At 45.4% G+C, this 16,407-nt stretch overlaps 2 protein-coding genes across 4 annotated transcripts in view; one reads left to right on the forward strand and one right to left on the reverse strand.

The window, feature by feature from the left end:
• Window positions 1-16,407, reverse strand: part of CCNDBP1 (cyclin D1 binding protein 1) — a 111,387-nt gene that overhangs the window by 34,559 nt on the left and 60,421 nt on the right. The window lies entirely within an intron of this gene.
• Window positions 8,892-16,407, forward strand: part of LOC123348665 (protein-glutamine gamma-glutamyltransferase 6-like) — a 28,128-nt gene continuing 20,612 nt past the window's right edge. The window contains exons 1-5 of one of the 3 annotated variants that reach the window (XM_044986257.1): window positions 8,892-8,947; window positions 11,133-11,435; window positions 13,091-13,209; window positions 14,465-14,638; window positions 14,864-15,103. In XM_044986257.1, coding sequence (XP_044842192.1) covers window positions 13,203-13,209; window positions 14,465-14,638; window positions 14,864-15,103 — 421 coding nt within the window. In that variant the 5' untranslated portion in view covers window positions 8,892-8,947; window positions 11,133-11,435; window positions 13,091-13,202. Of the gene's footprint in view, window positions 8,948-11,132; window positions 11,436-13,002; window positions 13,210-14,464; window positions 14,639-14,863; window positions 15,104-16,407 lie in introns of those variants that run through there. The other 2 variants (XM_044986258.1, XM_044986259.1) reach the window with 2 other exon arrangements.

The following is a 16,407-nucleotide window of genomic DNA, read 5'->3' on the forward strand; positions in this document are numbered from 1 at the left end:
CCTTGCTATAGTTCGTTGTTTTGTTGCTCCATATAGCTGCTTGTTGCAGTTTGCTTAGAATTGTGATATTTGTTGTTTTGCCTAGTCATTGGTTAAGATAGATTTAAAAAGTCATTGCCTGATTGTATTCTGTACCTGTTTTGTTACTTTGTAGAAGCTGCTTGTCATTAGAGGATAGATAAGGTTCTTGCTGTTCCAATCTCCCCCTCTGAACTTCCCAAACCCCTTGCTGCTTTTTTCCCCTGTGTCTGCATCACCTCTGAACTTCCCAAATCCCTTGCTGCTTTTTTCCCCTGTGTCTGCATCACCTCTGAACTTCCCAAACCCCTTGCTGCTTTTTTCCCCTGCATCTGCATCACCCTCTGAATTTCCCAAACTCCCCCCCCCCACACACACACTGCTCTGTTGTCCTTACCTCGCAGGGCTTCAGAGTCTCTCCTGCTTGCAGCTGCATCTCTCATCAGTTGCCACTATCATTCCCCCCCGCCCTCCTGTTTCTTGACCCAGCCTTTGGGTACACTCTTGCTATCACAGCCTCACAAATTAAGTCTACACTGCATAATGTCACTTATCACCCATATTGTATTATTGCACTGTGATTCACATATTACTTCCACCTTTCTGATGTACTTTGTATTTGCATTAATACTATTGTGTTACATTGTGTATAAGGCCACCTACCACTTAATACATTCTATCTAAGATTGTTGACCATTCTATATAGAAGCTACTATTTTATTTTGCATTTCCTTTTGGTATGTTTTACATTCCACATTGTATCTAGAGCTGTTCCTATATAAAGTTGAGTTGCTTATTAACTGTACTGTATCCCATTGTGCTAAACCCCACTTACTGTACCCCACTGTTAGAACTCCCTACACTGTTCAATAAGAAACCCCCCACACCATCATTGTCTATTGTAAACCCCCTATACACCCCATCCCATCGTATTTCATTGTTAAATTCTCACCACTTTTTCCTTTAATAAAGAAATTAATTTGCACCCCATCCGTGTGGTAATTGCTCCCCAAGATCCCATATACCTGCAGGCAGGGACAGTCACAAGATTTCTGGGGGGGGGGGTTGCAGTATTGCCACCTTTACTTCCATGCTGCCTTCAGAGCTAGGTGGCTGGAGAGCAGTGGCTGTTGGCAAGGTGCCCAGCTCTGAAGGCAGTGCTCCACCAGCAGCAGTGCAGAAGTAAGGGTTGCAATACCATACTATGCCACCCTTACTTCTGTGCTGCTGCCTTCAGAGTTGGGTCAGGACCCCTACAGTTACAATACCGTGAAATTTGAGATTTAAATATCCTAAATCATGAAATTTAAGATTTTTTAAATCCTATGACTGTGAAATTGGTAGGGCCCTAGTTATACATTTCAATATGCAATTTCAATATGCAATGAGAGCAGGGATTCTTCATGTACTGATGTAAATTTCCAAATTTTAAATATACTATCTGCACTTCTCTCCTAATTGTGTCTGGTTTTCTTATGCCTTTTTTAATTTGGACACTATTCCCTGTGGCCCCAGGTACTACTATAATCTACTATGAGATCCAGACCCTTCTAGAGTGAGCAACACTAAACTGTATATTATTTTAACTTTGAACATGACTTATACTGTGCAGAAAAGACAGGATATTGCAACAATTTAAGTCACTCTTATGAAAAGGTTCTATAGAATTTAATAAGGATGGAAACCAATAGGGTTCTATAGAAATTACTCAAAAAAAGATATAGAATAATAAGATTCTTTTTATGGCTTTTAAACCAGCCTACAGAATTCTATCACAGGCATATAATTTTCTATTAAATTCTGTAAGTTTTTTCTAAAAGATATTCACTATTGAAGAGCTGCTGTCCTACGTTATTAACATATGGAGATATACCTATCTCATAGAACTGGAAGGAACCTTGAAGGTCATCAAGTCCAGTCTCCTACCTTCACTAGCAGGATCAAGTACTGATTTTGCCCCAGATCCCTAAATGGCCCCCTCAAGGTTTTAACTCACAACCCTGGGTTTAGCCCATTTTAGATCCTCAGCTTCTTCTCTAGCATTATTGTCGCTTCCCCCAAAACTTTTTCACTGTTGAGATAGTTGGTGGGACCTACGCTGTACCAGGTGCTTTCCAAACAGAGGAGGTCACAGTCCTTATGCTAAAGAGTGAACAATTTAAAAAGATAAAGACAGATGAAGTGTGGCAGAGAGGGCTCTGACCTCTAGGCAGACAGTATATCTACAATGCAAATACCAGTATGATTGTAGCTTGGGTAGACATACCTGCACTAGCTTTCATCTACCTAGCATAGTTAAAAGTAGCACTGAAGATGCAATGACATAGACCCCAGTATAGGCTATCAACACGAATGCATAACCAGTATAACTTTAGCACCCTTGTAGCTGAGATGGAGTCTGCTCTGCAGGCAGCTCTGGCGAAGAGAAAGCATGCACAGGAATGCAGCAGGAAAAATCCCTTCCACCCCAGGGGCACCTGTTCCAAGCCCCCCAGAATGAACACACACCCCCCACAGGAAAAGTACAATCATAGAATTGTAGAATATCAGGGTTGGAAGGGACCTCAGGAGGTCTTCTAGTCCAAACCCCTGCTCAAAGCAGGACCAAACCCAACTAAATCATCCCAGCCAGGGCTTTGTCAGGCCTGACCTTAAAAACCTCTAAGGAAGGAGATTCCACCACCTCCCTAGGTAACCCATTCCAGTGCTTCACCACCCTACTAGTGAAAAAGTTTTTCCTAATATCCAACCTAAACCTCCCCCACTGCAACTTGAGACCATTACTCCTTGTTCTGTCATCTGGTACCACTGAGAACAGTCTAGATCCATCCTCTTTGGAACCCCCCTTCAGGTAGTTGAAAGCAGCTATCAAATGCCCCCTCATTCTTCTCTTCTGCAGACTAAATAATCCCAGTTCCCTCAGCCTCTCCTCATAAATCATGTGCTCCAGCCCCCTAATCATATTTGTTGCCCTCCACTGGACTCTTTCCAATTTTTCCACATCCTTCTTTTAGGAACCAAGGAACCAACAGGTCTGCATTTAAACTCAGCAGCAATTCTCACACCTGAAACAGTGATTGTGCCTGTGCCTGCCTCGCTTCAGAACTGCTCCTACCTCATTCTTGTCCCACTCCATTCTGCTCCAGGCCTGCTCCCTTGCCTGGTTCCTGAATCTGGCTCTGACTCCCGGTTCCTGGCTCTTACCCTAAGGCCAGACCTCAGGGGGGTCATTTGGGGGGTGCCTCCCCTGCCCAAGTTTCATACAGGAGGTGTGCTCCCAGGCAGAGCTCTTAAATACAGCACAGCACTAGCCTTTGTCTACTCTGGAATTTTGTTGCAAAACTTTTGTCATTCAGGGGTGTTTAAAAAAAAAAACAGACCCCCAAACAACAAAAGTTTTACCAACAAAAAGCACCAGTGTGAGCTGCTGCCACTCATGGGGGTGGGGGAAGAGTTTTGTGTCAGCAGGAGAGCTCTATCCTGTCAACAAACAACAGCTACATTGAGTGCCTTTTAGCGACATGGCTGTAGTAGCACAGCTGTGTCCTAAAAGGTGTGTAGAGTAGACAAAGCCTTAGTGTGGAATGTGAGTTCTGCAGAGGAGAGGTGCCCCTGGGGCAGAGAGTCAGTATTTTGTACAGATGGGGCACTGAGGCATAGAGAGACTAAGGGTCAGATGTTCAAAGATATTTAAAGCACCTAGTGGGATTTTCAAAAGCACCTAGAACAGGGGTAGGCAACCTATGGCACACGTGCCAAAGGCGGCACGCGAGCTGATTTTCAGTGGCACTCACACTGCCCGGGTCCTGGCCACCAGTCCGGGGGGGCTCTGCATTTTAATTTAATTTTAAATGAAGCTTCTTAAACATTTTAAAAACCTTATTTACTTTACATACAACAATATTTTAGTTTTATATTATAGACTTATAGAAAGAGATCTTCTAAAAATTTTAAAATGTATTACTGGCACGCAAAACCTTAAATTAGAGTGAATAAATGTAGACTCGGCACATCATTTCTGAAAGGTTGCCGACCCCCATTCTAAGTTATCTACAAAAAAAAAAAAAACCCTTAAGAGTTTTCAGGTGCCTAAGTAGCCCCTGAAATCACAGTTAAGTTTCCACCCACATCCCAAATCTGAAATGTAGCCCCTGCCACCCACACCCTGGTCCCTGACAGCAGTGTGGGAAATAACTGAGAAGATGATCAAGCATGTGCATCTTTAACCTGGTAGGGTGACTCTCAGTCTAAAATGGCAACACACTCAGAGAAGGTGGCAGAATGGGCTCAGTTGCCACAGGTTTTCATCAAAAGACATCTGCTTCTGCCTCCCTCTGGAGGAGAGGGGGGCTGTAAGACTCCCCTTGTCCTCCACTCCCCACCTTCCTCCACAGCTGCTGCTGCTCTTCCTCCCCCAACCTTAAGGGAAAGGGATCTGAAGCTCCCTGTCTTCCTGCTGCTCCTTTCAGGTGGGGAGCAGGGTTCGCCTTCCTCCTACGGTCGTTCCCTTAGTTTGGGAGGCAAGGGAGCTCCCCTTCCCCTTGCTGTTCCTCCTCCACGGCTTCCCTTTCTGCCCCCAATTCTCCCACTCTTCCTGCTCGCATGCATAGAATTTAGGCTGGCGCTTGGATTCTGCATATGGGTGGGAAAGAAATAGAAGGGATATTAGTCACCACACCACAGTGGAATTTAAACTCATTCTAAGTCCTGTTTTTATCCTAACTTTAGACTGGGATTTACAGGATCGGTCTGAGGAAGAGGAAGACAGTGTACTCAACAGATGGCAGAAAGTGAGAGAGACACTTAGGTTAGCATGCCAGGAAGTGCTTGGAATTAAGAAACGCCAGCAGAAAGAGTGGATTACAGAAGAGACCTTGATTAAGATAGAAGACAGAAAGAAGAAGGCGGCAGCAGTTAACAACAGCAGGACTAGAGCAGCAAAGGCCAAAGCTCAAAAAGAGTATGCTGAAGCTCACAGAGTAGTGAAGAGGAGTATTAGGAAGGATAAGAGAGATTATGTGGATGGACTGGCAGCAGAAGCGGAGCAGGCAGCATACAGCGACAAGATGAAACAGCTGTATGACACCACCAAGCGACTGTCTGGAAAGTTCAGCAAGCCAGAACGTCCCGTCAAAGACAAACAGGGAAAGTCTATAACAGGAATAGAACAACAGATGAACAGATGGGCGGAGCACTTTGAGGAACTCCTGAATAGACCAGCACCACCAAATCCACCAGACATCGACCCAGCCAACAAGGACCTTCCAATCAATTGTGACAAACCAACCAGAGACGAGATCAGAAAAGCCATCATCATGATGAAGAACAGGAAGGCGGCTGGACCTGACGGTATTCCAGCAGAGGCCCTGAAAGTAGACCTGGATGCTTCAGTGGAAATGCTGTACCCCCTTTTTGAGAAGATATGGGAAGAAGAAGTGATTCCGGCAGACTGGAAAGAGGGACACCTCATCAAAATCCCCAAAAAAGGAGACCTTAGCAACTGTGCCAACTACAGAGGAATCACACTTCTGTCGGTGCCAGGGAAGGTCTTCAACCGAGTCCTTTTAGAGAGAATGAAGGATGTAGTCGATCCACAGCTACGAGATGAGCAGGCAGGCTTCCGGCAGAATAGATCATGCACGGACCAGATAGCAAAGTTCCGCATCATAGTCGAGCAATCTATGGAGTGGAACTCCTCGTTGTACATCAACGTTGTTGACTATGAGAAAGTGTTCGATAGCGTGGATCGAGAGACCCTCTGGAAGCTCCTTCGGCACTATGGCATCCCAGCGAAGGTGGTTAATTTGATCAAGAACTCATACAACGGCATACACTGTAGAGTGCTCCATGGAGGGCAGCTCACAAACAGCTTCCAGGTGCGAACCGGAGTCAGACAAGGATGCTTGTTGTCTCCATTTCTCTTTCTCCTCGTTATTGATTGGATTATGAAGACATCCACTTATGAGCGCAGGAACGGAATTCAGTGGACGTTATGGACCCAGCTTGATGACCTGGACTTTGCCGACGACCTTGCACTCCTTTCACACAGCAAACAGCAGATGCAAGAGAAGATCAACGTAGTGGCAGCCACGTCATCACAGGTCGGCCTCAACATCCACAAGGACAAGACCAAGATCCTCAAGATCAACTCCATCAGCAACGACCCAGTCACACTGAATGGAAGCCCCCTGGAAGAAGTGCAGTCCTTCACTTACCTAGGCAGCATCATCGACCAGCAGGGTGGCACAGACGCAGACATCAAAGCAAGGATTGGTAAGGCAAGAGCAGCCTTCCTACAGCTCAAGAACATCTGGAGCTCCAGAGAGCTATCTTTGGGAATAAAGATTCGACTGTACAATTCCAACGTGAAACCAGTCCTACTGTATGGAGCTGAAACCTGGAGGACAACTAATACAACCACTAGGAAGATCCAGATCTTCATTAATAGCTGCCTTAGAAGGATTCTTCAGATCCACTGGCCAGACACCATCAGTAACATCCACCTCTTGGAGAGGACCCGTCAACCCCCAGTAGAGGAAGAAATTAGAAGGAGAAGGTGGGGCTGGATAGGACACACACTATGCAAGCAGCCAACCAACATCACCAGACAGGCATTGGGGTGGAACCCCCAAGGCAAGCGGAAAAGAGGCCGTCCAAGAAACACCTGGCGACGCGACCTTCAGGCTGATAGCACAAAAATGGGCTATACCTGGAACCAGTTAGAGCAAATGGCCCAGGATAGAGGACTCTGGAGATCTGTTGTTGGCGGCCCATACCCCGATTGGGGTGACGGGCATGAATGATGAATGAATGAATGACTGAGGGGCAAATTGGGATGCCTGAACTAGGGCATGAAAATAATATTTTTCTGAGAATTTGGCAGGTGTCCAGCTGAAGATGTAGCTATGCTATTTATTCAAAAATGATATTTTAATTGTTTTCTGACATGTCATGATTTTTCAGCCTATCTGATCGCTCTCAGAACATTGACACAGCTCTTTAGGAATCATGTAAGGGGTCACTATAAATCACAGCACATTTTACAGGTGAGAATGATTTTGGAATCTTCATCATTACAGACTGGATCAGTGCTAGGAACACCAATATTGAAAGGTTATCGGCAACGTATTAAATATGGAAACCCATCAACTTCCAGAGCAGTACAGAGCTCTGAGGCAGAAATTAGACTATTTAAATCCCTTTTTGGGAGATGTCTGTCAGCTGGGTACAAAAGAAACTAGGGAGGGAAGAAAAGAGGGTGGCATTAAGCTTGTTCAGGTGTTCTTCAGACAGAAAATTCCAATCTGAGGTGTGCTTTTAATGAAGGGTGTGTTAAGCTTGAGGTAAAAAAAATGGCATAATTAATCTTAGCTCTTGATTTCCATGTCTTTAATATTTGTTTCTAAATAGCATGTACAATGGCAGATGTTCTTTGAATTAGTAACCTTAACTGTTAGCTAACGAAGTAGTGTGTGGAAACAAATGTAAAAGCCAGAACAGCTTCTGATACTCTATCGAGTCTGGTGATTTAAGAAAAGAAGTGGCTGGCAGAGCCGTAACTAGGTATTTTTGTGCCCAAGGCAAGAATATAAAATTGCTCTCTCCCCCAGGGCCGGCTCTTCGGCAGCAATTCAGCAGCGGGTCCCTCAGTCCCTCTCGGAGGGAAGGGCCTGCCGCCCAATTGCTGCTGAAGAATGAATGAAGGGGCGGTGGTAGAGCCTGTGATTTTGGGGGGTCAACTCATGATTTTTGACTGCTTGGGCTGGTAATGCTGCTTCCAAGATGGTCTTTGGTTCCAGTCCAGTTCCAATCCAGAGAGGGACTCACAGGTTAAGAGAGGAGGGAGGTGCTGGAAATCAGCAGTGTCCACTAGGGATCAGCATGTGTCCTGAGAATGCTGGGAGTTCAGGTTTGCAGGGCAGGATCAGGGGTGGCAGGTTTGTAGAAATTTTGGTGGTGTCCAGAACCTGCCTCCACCCAAACTCCACCCACCCACCCAAGGCTCTGGGAGGGAGTTTGGGTGAGGGAGGGAGGAGGTCTGGGGTGCAGGCCCTAGGTTGGGGCAGGGGATTAGGGTGCAGGGTGCAGGCTCTGGGAGGGAGTTTGGGAATGGGAGGAGTGCAGAGGGATGGGGTGCAGGGGTGAGGGCTGTGGCTGCAGATGAGGGGTTTGGAGTGTGGGAGGGGCGCAGGGCGAGAGTAGGGGTGAGGGCTCTGGGGCTGGGAATGGGAGGTTTGGGGTGTGGGAGGGGCTCAGGGCTGGGGCAGAGGGTTGGAGTGTGGGGGGTGAGGACTCTGGCTGGGACTGGGGATGAGGTGTTTGGGGTGCTGGAGGGGCTCAGGGCTCGGGCAGAGGGTTGAGGATGCGGTGGGGGGGGTGAAAGCTCTGGCTGGGGGTGTGGGCTCTGGGGTGGGGATGAGTTTGGGGTGCAGGCAGGCTACTCCAGGACAGGGGCCAGAGAGGAGGACTCCCCCCAGCCCTTTCCCTGCCGGCAGCAGCAAGCTCTGGGAGAGGAGCCCCCCTTCCTGCCCCCCCCAGCAGCACACTTACCCCCACCACTGTCACTGCATGTGCTCCTAGGGCCCCTCTCAGGTCCAGGAATCTCCCTCGCCTCCCCCGTGGTGGGTGCCAGGGGGTGCTGCGTGTGCCTCCTCCCCTGCTGTTGCCCCTGACTGTAGCCTCACTGGGAGTGAGGGATGGGGCTGCCTCCTTGCCCAGCATGGGGCAGGAGCAGTGACTGTGGGTGGGGGGAGCCCTGTGCTGCTGGAGGGTCCCATTGGAAAATGAAAGTGTCTGAGAGGGAAGGGCAGGCTCAGAGTCAGTCTGCCCTGGCAGTGAGATGGGGGGCACTAGGACCCTGCGGCAGCAGTTGCTGCAGGGAGGCAACATAGAGCTGCTCTGCTCCGGGTCCAGGAAGGGGCTGGGGGAAGTAAGTCAGGGCCGGGGGGGACACTTGGGGGAGGCGCAGGAGGGGTGGCAGGTGGGGGAGATAATCTGGGTGATAAATATCTCTGTGCAAGCGGCTTTTTTTTTCTCCACCACTTTCTGCGCCCCTCGACTTTGTGCGCCTGAGGCAAGTGTCTCACTCGCCTCGCCCTTGTTACGGCACTGGGCTGACTGTACATTTCTAGGACTCCTTCTGTGTAGACTAGGTGAACAGCAGAGTTAAGGTCTGTCTACACAGGGATAAAAAATCCATGGCTGGCCCGCATCAGCTGACTTGGGCTCACACGGTTTGGGCTCCAGGACCAAAAAATTGCTGTGTAGACATTTAGAGCTTAGGTTCCAGCCCAAACCCAAGCCCCTCCGCCCTTGCAAGGTCCCAGAGCTTGGGCTCCAGCCCGAGCCCAAATGTCTATACCATGATTTTTCAGCTGCAGAGCATGAGCCCAACTTAGCTGACCTAGGCCATCTTTGGGGTTTTTTTAATCGCTGCGTAGCCATAGCCATGAGCAGTAATGAGTGGGTGAATCAGAGGCAGCTGTCAAGGCTCTGACTCACCGTACACCAGTGTAACCCAGAAATCAATTAAGTTGCACTTACATAAGTGAGAGGAGAATCATGTCCTTTATGAGCTGTAATGGAAGTTCCAAGGGAGTTTGAGAAGCCAAAGAGCTGGACACTTACCACTGCCAACAAATTAAGAGATTAGTTTTTTAATTAAAAACTCAATTTGGGATACTGAAAGGGTTGAGTGGCATCTGCAGTGGAAATCACATGACTTTCCTCTTTGTAATGATGAGTAACAAGGCTACACTAAACAGAGGTGCAACCTGGGTATCTTCATGAAAGAGAGGATGGAGGAACTTGAACAACAGATGAAATCACTGTGGAAAAAAAAATCAAAGTCAAACGAGACAGAATTTGAAAGAAGACACAACCAGGACCCTTCAGGATGAGTTCACGTGACTCAGTTATGGAGGAGAAGAAAGACACAACGGCAACCAGAAAGAACAGTAAATGCAAAAGGCATTAATACCGACTTCCAAACTTATCAAGGATAGATTATTTTATGCTTAAAAGCACAAGTCTGGAAGTCAGAAGGCCTCTGCTCTATTCCCAGCTCTGCCATAGATTCACCATGTAACCCTGGGCAAGTCATTTAGCCTCCCCATGCCTCAGTTTCCCTATTCTGTAAATATTATAATGCTTCCTTACCTCACTAGACCATTGTGAGGACTAATTAATTATTCTGAATTGTTTTCAGAACTTTGGATGGAAGAGGTTAAAGCAGTGCAAAATAATAGCAGATGCACCGACCACAATAGATTTTATGCCCTTGAGAAGAAGGGCTGCTCAAGCACATCTGGCTGTGCACTCTATAGTGAAGATCCTGGCCCAAGATATCTGTGACCCAGATTAACAGAACAGTGTAGTATAGAGTGCTGCTTTCTGCAGACCAGGCTGGGGGAGAAAAATAGTGGTGTATATCCTTCAGAATGCCCACTGTACTTTATAGGAACAAGTGACTAAAGTAAAGGAGGACTGGATAAAATTAAGATCAGACACAGATGCACCACCACGAGGAGTAATACAAATACCTAGATTGATTAGACAGTCTGAACAGAACCTGGGAATATGGAAGGAATATTCAGAGAGACTTTAAATAGCAACTGGTTTACACTAGCACTTTTGTTGGTATAACTTACATCTCTCAGGGGTCTGAAAAATGCACCCCTCAGTGACGTAAGTTACACTGACAGAAGTGCTGGTGTGGACAGCGCTATGTCAGAAGAAGACACAGCTATCGCGGCTCATTGGGAGTGGTTTAATTGTGCCAACAGGAGAGTTCTCCGTGCTGCTGTAAGGTCTCTAGTGTAGACATAGCATTTGTCTCCACTTAAGCAGAAGAATTGCCTCTTGGATTCACAGCTGGCAAGATTTGTTTAAAGAGCTTTAAACTAGGCAAGATGGGGGAAAAGGGAGAGCTTTTGTCTTTGAGTCTTATGCACTTCCAAGACACAAAGTAAGGCAGAAGTTGGGTTGTTTTATTTTTAATCTTCTGTTTCACAAGTGTTAACATACTTGAGTGTCCTTACACAAATGCAAAGAGTATGGGAAATAAATAAGGAGAAAGATTGAAACATCATAATTCTCATTACTGGAACATCTAGGGATAGAGAGAGGAGAGAGACAGAAAGGGAGAAGAGATGGACTGGATGGAATTTACAGTGGCAGCAGTAAAACGTTGTGGTGAAATTCTCTGAGTTATGAAACAAGGAAAGAGGTACATGGAACAGCATCTTCAGAGCCCCACAACTGGAGGAAAGCAGGAACAAAACACTATGAACCATTGTTGATAATGAGAGGGTGGAGCTGAGGTAAGAAAAATGACTGTAACGTAATGAACACTGTGAGTAGGAAGACAGTCGTGTTCCAGAAGGATTACAGAAAGCAACTACCGATGCTTTAGAGTGGTGAGTGACTGAAGGCACGGGATGACTGTTGTCTATTTCTGATTGGGGCTGGGGGTTGTTGTCGTTGTTTTTTGTTTAAAAGCTTTTTAGTGTCTTGGTGAACACCACAGTTGGCATTCTACAGTTGTCAATGAGGTGGAGCTGAGGCAGAAAAATGTTATGTGACTTGATGAACAATGTGAGTAACAACCAGAAAGTTTGAAAAATAAGAGTCATGTTCCAGAAACAGTATGGAAACTGGTGAAGGCACTACACTTCAAGTAATGAGTGCCTGAAGGTCAGAACTGGTTGATGGCTGTTTGTTATTAGGACTAGGTGCTGGGTCCAGGTAAATGTCAGAGTCTGTGGCCCTGGTGGATACAAAGAAGGGTGAATCTAAGGTGAGGAGGGGAAAAAATGACTGAACTCCATAAGCAGCAATCAAATGAGCTCAAGGGAGTTCCCAGCGGGAGTTTTGAGAGTCTGAACAGCCTGGCTCTGACCACTTACAAAAAAAGGAGCAACCTTTGAAATCAAAATGTCAGTGGAGATACAGACTAGTCACAAGAGAGCCATGCTTCCTGATGTGGAGAGTGGGCAATGTTCCTCTTTCTGAATCAAATGCAGAGGGCTACCCTGAATGCTGAAACTTGATTCCTTTTTGGAGGATGAAGTAGAAAGTTTCAAACAGTAGTTGAAACTTATAGGAATATTAATTTTTATTGATCTAAAGGATACAGTACTGATAAATAAAGAAAACTGCCCTCAACTTTTGAAGCCTCCTGGTTTCCTCCATATTCAAATTGTTCTGCCTTTTCTGAGTTCTAATCTACATCATCAGGTTGGGGCTCCCACTAAGGGAGATTCTCAACCATGGAGATATTTAAACAAGGAGATTTCTAAAAACAGTTTTGGGAAATCATTTTAATAAGGTCTAACCTAGTCATTTAGTTATGACTTTTGCCAGGAAAATAACTACTGGGGTTTGTTCTGTTTTTTCCTAGGTTTTACTCTTTGAAACTAAAAACGAGACAGCTTTCTTGTTAAGTCTTTAATGAGAGCTGAGAAAAGGCTGTTGGAGCTGACAGGAGCCATTTCCCCACAAAAAATACTTTATTCCTTTTATCTAGAAGGGGTTGCATATTGCAATGATGGGTGCTATCCAAATATGAGACAGAAAATTGGAGTGACAATTTCTAATTATTCCCAGAGCAGATACAACACAGACAGAGCAGCAAATAGGTATAAACTTGATCTAGGTGAAAATTCAGCATATTACAGAGAAAGTAGCTTTTTGCAAACAATACATATATATATATATATATATATACTGCTGCTGCTGCTAAACAAGCAAAAAAAAGAAGTCACTCTTCAAGCAAGAAGTGACCCTGAGTTCCATATGGCTCATATACTCCCACTCACTATTTCCTCACCCCTAAATGTGATTTATTCATGGCTTACCTAGGATTCCCGGTAAGAAGTTCTACTTGTCATGGCAAATGTACTTCTTCTGAGTAAACAAGTTCATCATCTCTTCCCTCAGTTACACCCCATGTTAAGCAGGAAAATTGGCATTAAACTGACATAAATTATAGGAACTGGCTAATTATATTTGACAAGTTTACAGGGATCAATTACAACTGCCAAGCACCTCACCCAACTCTCTTGAATTTCAGATGACAGAAGCAGACTTTGATCTTTATTATTAATGTGGATGAGATTTCCCTGAGGAATTAAGTAGAAGATATATACAGTTCATACAGAGAGAGAGAGAGAGAGAGAGAGAGAATGGCAGGTGAGTTCAATGTGTAATCTGAGTGTTCATCAGCATATTAATCACGTCCTTAAAAGTGTTTTCTTAAGAGGCATTTATTGGAAGTATCTGCATAGATTGCTTATTTCAGAGGGCAGTTTTGCATTGTAATTTACAATTGCACTGCATTGTAATGTTGTTTTGTTATTACTGTCAGCTGTATTTGTGATCCTGTAGATTGTATGTAGAAACTAGGGTTTCAACTTCTGCTGCCATCCACCTTGTGTAGGGTGACCAGATGAGAGATGTGAAATATCGGGTTGCGGCGGGGTGCTGGCAGAGCAAAAAACAAAAACAAAACAAAAAAAAACCCAAGAGCCGCCGGAGCATAGGAAAAATTGGGGGGAGGGGAGAGAGCCTCCTCCGTCTGCGCCGGAGGGCAAAATATTGGGACAATTCACGTCCCGACCAAACATCGGTCGGGACGTGGGACAAACAAGTAAATATCGAGACAGTCCCGATAAAATCAGGACGTCTGGTCACCCTAACCTTGTGTAATCATTTATACAAGTGCAAAGTGTGTGTAAAATACTACAAATCTGAATCATAGCATTTTATACCTACTTTTCTCTAGTGTAAATGGCTATTCAAGGTGGAGGGCAATAGTGAATTGGGTCCTAAGAAGAGGACTTCATATTCTAATTAGAGAGATGAAAGAAATCTGTCCAACCCAGTTTTTAAAAATCCTAGGTTTCCCTCAGGAGACTATTCTGCAGCCTGTCAAGTTTTCCCAGCTATTCAGCCTAAATTATGTTCTAAATTAAACCTTTTTATGTAATCCTATTACTCCTTGTTATACCCCACTAACTCTTCCTTCATTTTAATATTGACAGTCCATTATCCTGTCCCCCTTTTTACCCCAGTTAGACAGATTCCTAGCACTTCAGGGACTAGTGTCCACTCTAATTTCTGCTGCCTTGTCTGAAATGCCACCTGCCCATCCTTGTAAAGTGTGATAATGACATAGCAATACTTTTCTTTTAATGACTTCATTACATGAAATGTGGAAGCTTGTTATATCATTTGAGATGAATGTAACAGAACCCAACACAACAAGCTCTTCAAGCCCTCATTAACCATTGAGTCTTCTCTTCAGTCCAACAATCCTCCAGCAGCAAAATCCCTGCACCTGTGACTTCTCCAGCCTCAAGGAGGTCCCTGCTGCCAGTGACTGACTTCTGCCTCTGGGAATTAAATATACTGGCTATTTCTTCAGCTCTTCTCTCTTATTTTATAGATCTCACACCAACACAAATCAGCTGGCATCCTAAAGCCAACACTAGCGCACACCATACTGACAGATATACCCATGCAGAGCTGATTGTGAGGAGAGGGCAAGGCTTCATCATCACCCTGTGGTTCAACAGGCCATGGCAGACGGGGGACAACTTAGCATTCGTCACAGAAATAGGTAACTCCTACAGATACCACTAATCCCCCCTCACAGAGGATTCCCCATTTCAGCTTCCCTCTCATCGACAAGTTCTTTCCCCTCACTCATTTCACTTTTGTAACAGTGTGTCTCTAATGTGCTCATGGTAAGTCTGAGATTTGTATCAGTGTGGAACTCTGACTATGACCCACAAACAAATACCCATTCTTAGTAAACACTGCTGTTTGTTGTTCTCTCTGCCAGGGCCAGCCCCTTCAGAGGCACATCACACCAAGGCCATCTTTAACCTCTCTGAGGCGGGGGCTAGTGGCTGGACTGCAGTTCAAGGACCCAGTGAGTCCAGCTACATGAATTTCTCAATATCCAGCCCAGCTAATGCAGTCATTGGACGTTACAAACTGAGCCTCCAGATCACCTCTGGCAACAAGGTCTCCTCCAAGTTCCTGGGGCACTTTGTACTGCTCTTTAACCCTTGGTGTTCAGGTAGGAACTGAGATATTTGCTCTTCAAGGTATTAATTAAATTTTATTGCTTTCACAGCATGCACAATGAGCTCGTGCCTCAGCCCTGCTCATTTAGAGTTATTGCAGGTAGCAAATTCAGCTATTTTAAAAATTTTAAAAATTTGTTTTGACTATGAAAAATATCCAACCTCTGCATGGGTGGCAAGTTCTAACTGTACCAGTGAAATATGCAGTTGTGCCAGGTGGCCCCGAAGGATGTTTCTAGGAGATCCAGAATACCTGATTTCCACAGCCAAGAGAATGGTGAAAATCTACTGAAAAAATGCTTGTAGCTGCCAAGGCCTGAGTTAGAGGCGCTGTGATTTCTTGTAGAAGTTAATACCCTCACATACTCCTAAAGCTAAGTAAAGGGCCCAGCACTTCCTACTAAGGTGACCAGACAGCAAATGTGAAAAATCAGGACAGGGGGTGCGGGTTGGGGGGGGGGGGTAATAGGAGCCAATATAAGAAAAAGACCCAAAAATCAGGACTGTTCCTATAAAATTGGGACACCCTACTTCCTACATCCTTCACAGATGGTGCTGGCCAGGTGAAGGCTGGGCCAGTCAGAATTCCCATATCTCCGGAAGGTGTGTGATATGAAGGAGGCCAGGGTCCTGTGCTTCCCCACTTCTTTCACAGTGGATTGGGAAGGGTACAGCTCTGCTTCTCCCATTTTGCACCTCTGTAGAAATGAAGAGCCCTGAGATCAGGTCTTGGCAAATAAGTGATGATGGAACAGTGAAATTTAAGGCTTGAGTTAGGCTCCTAATTTTAAGGGAATTATCCCTAACCACCCAAGCCACTAACCCCCAGTGTAAAGGAAGAGGAACAAGAGAAATGACTGCAGAATTAGCAACAGCTTCCTCCTCTAATTACAGAGCAGCAACCATCACATCAATAATTAGGGATCTGAGTCAGAGGCCACCCCAATTAATGAGTCAAGATCAAAAAACCTACTAATTAGCTCAGAATGCCTTGCAAGGCACCATAATAATAATTAACGAATAATACTTATGACACAGAGGCTGTGTCTACACAGAATTTCCCTGGGAAATGGCTTCTGCACAGCTACCGGCTAGGTAAGCATCTGGACAGATGGAAATAAATCTGTAGGTACAGAACAAACCATTTGCCTGCAGTGCAGACACTGTGGCAAGCCACTGCTCAAAGTGGGGCACTGGGACAGCAGTGGTAGTGGCAGGTCGAGTCTCATTGTTGCTGGTTGAAAATGGAAAGATGGTGAGGAAAAAAATGTGGCTCTCCCATTTCCTTTGTCCCAGT

The sequence above is a fragment of the Mauremys mutica genome, chromosome 13, assembly GCF_020497125.1.
Source record: "Mauremys mutica isolate MM-2020 ecotype Southern chromosome 13, ASM2049712v1, whole genome shotgun sequence".
Lineage (NCBI taxonomy): Eukaryota > Metazoa > Chordata > Testudines > Geoemydidae > Mauremys > Mauremys mutica.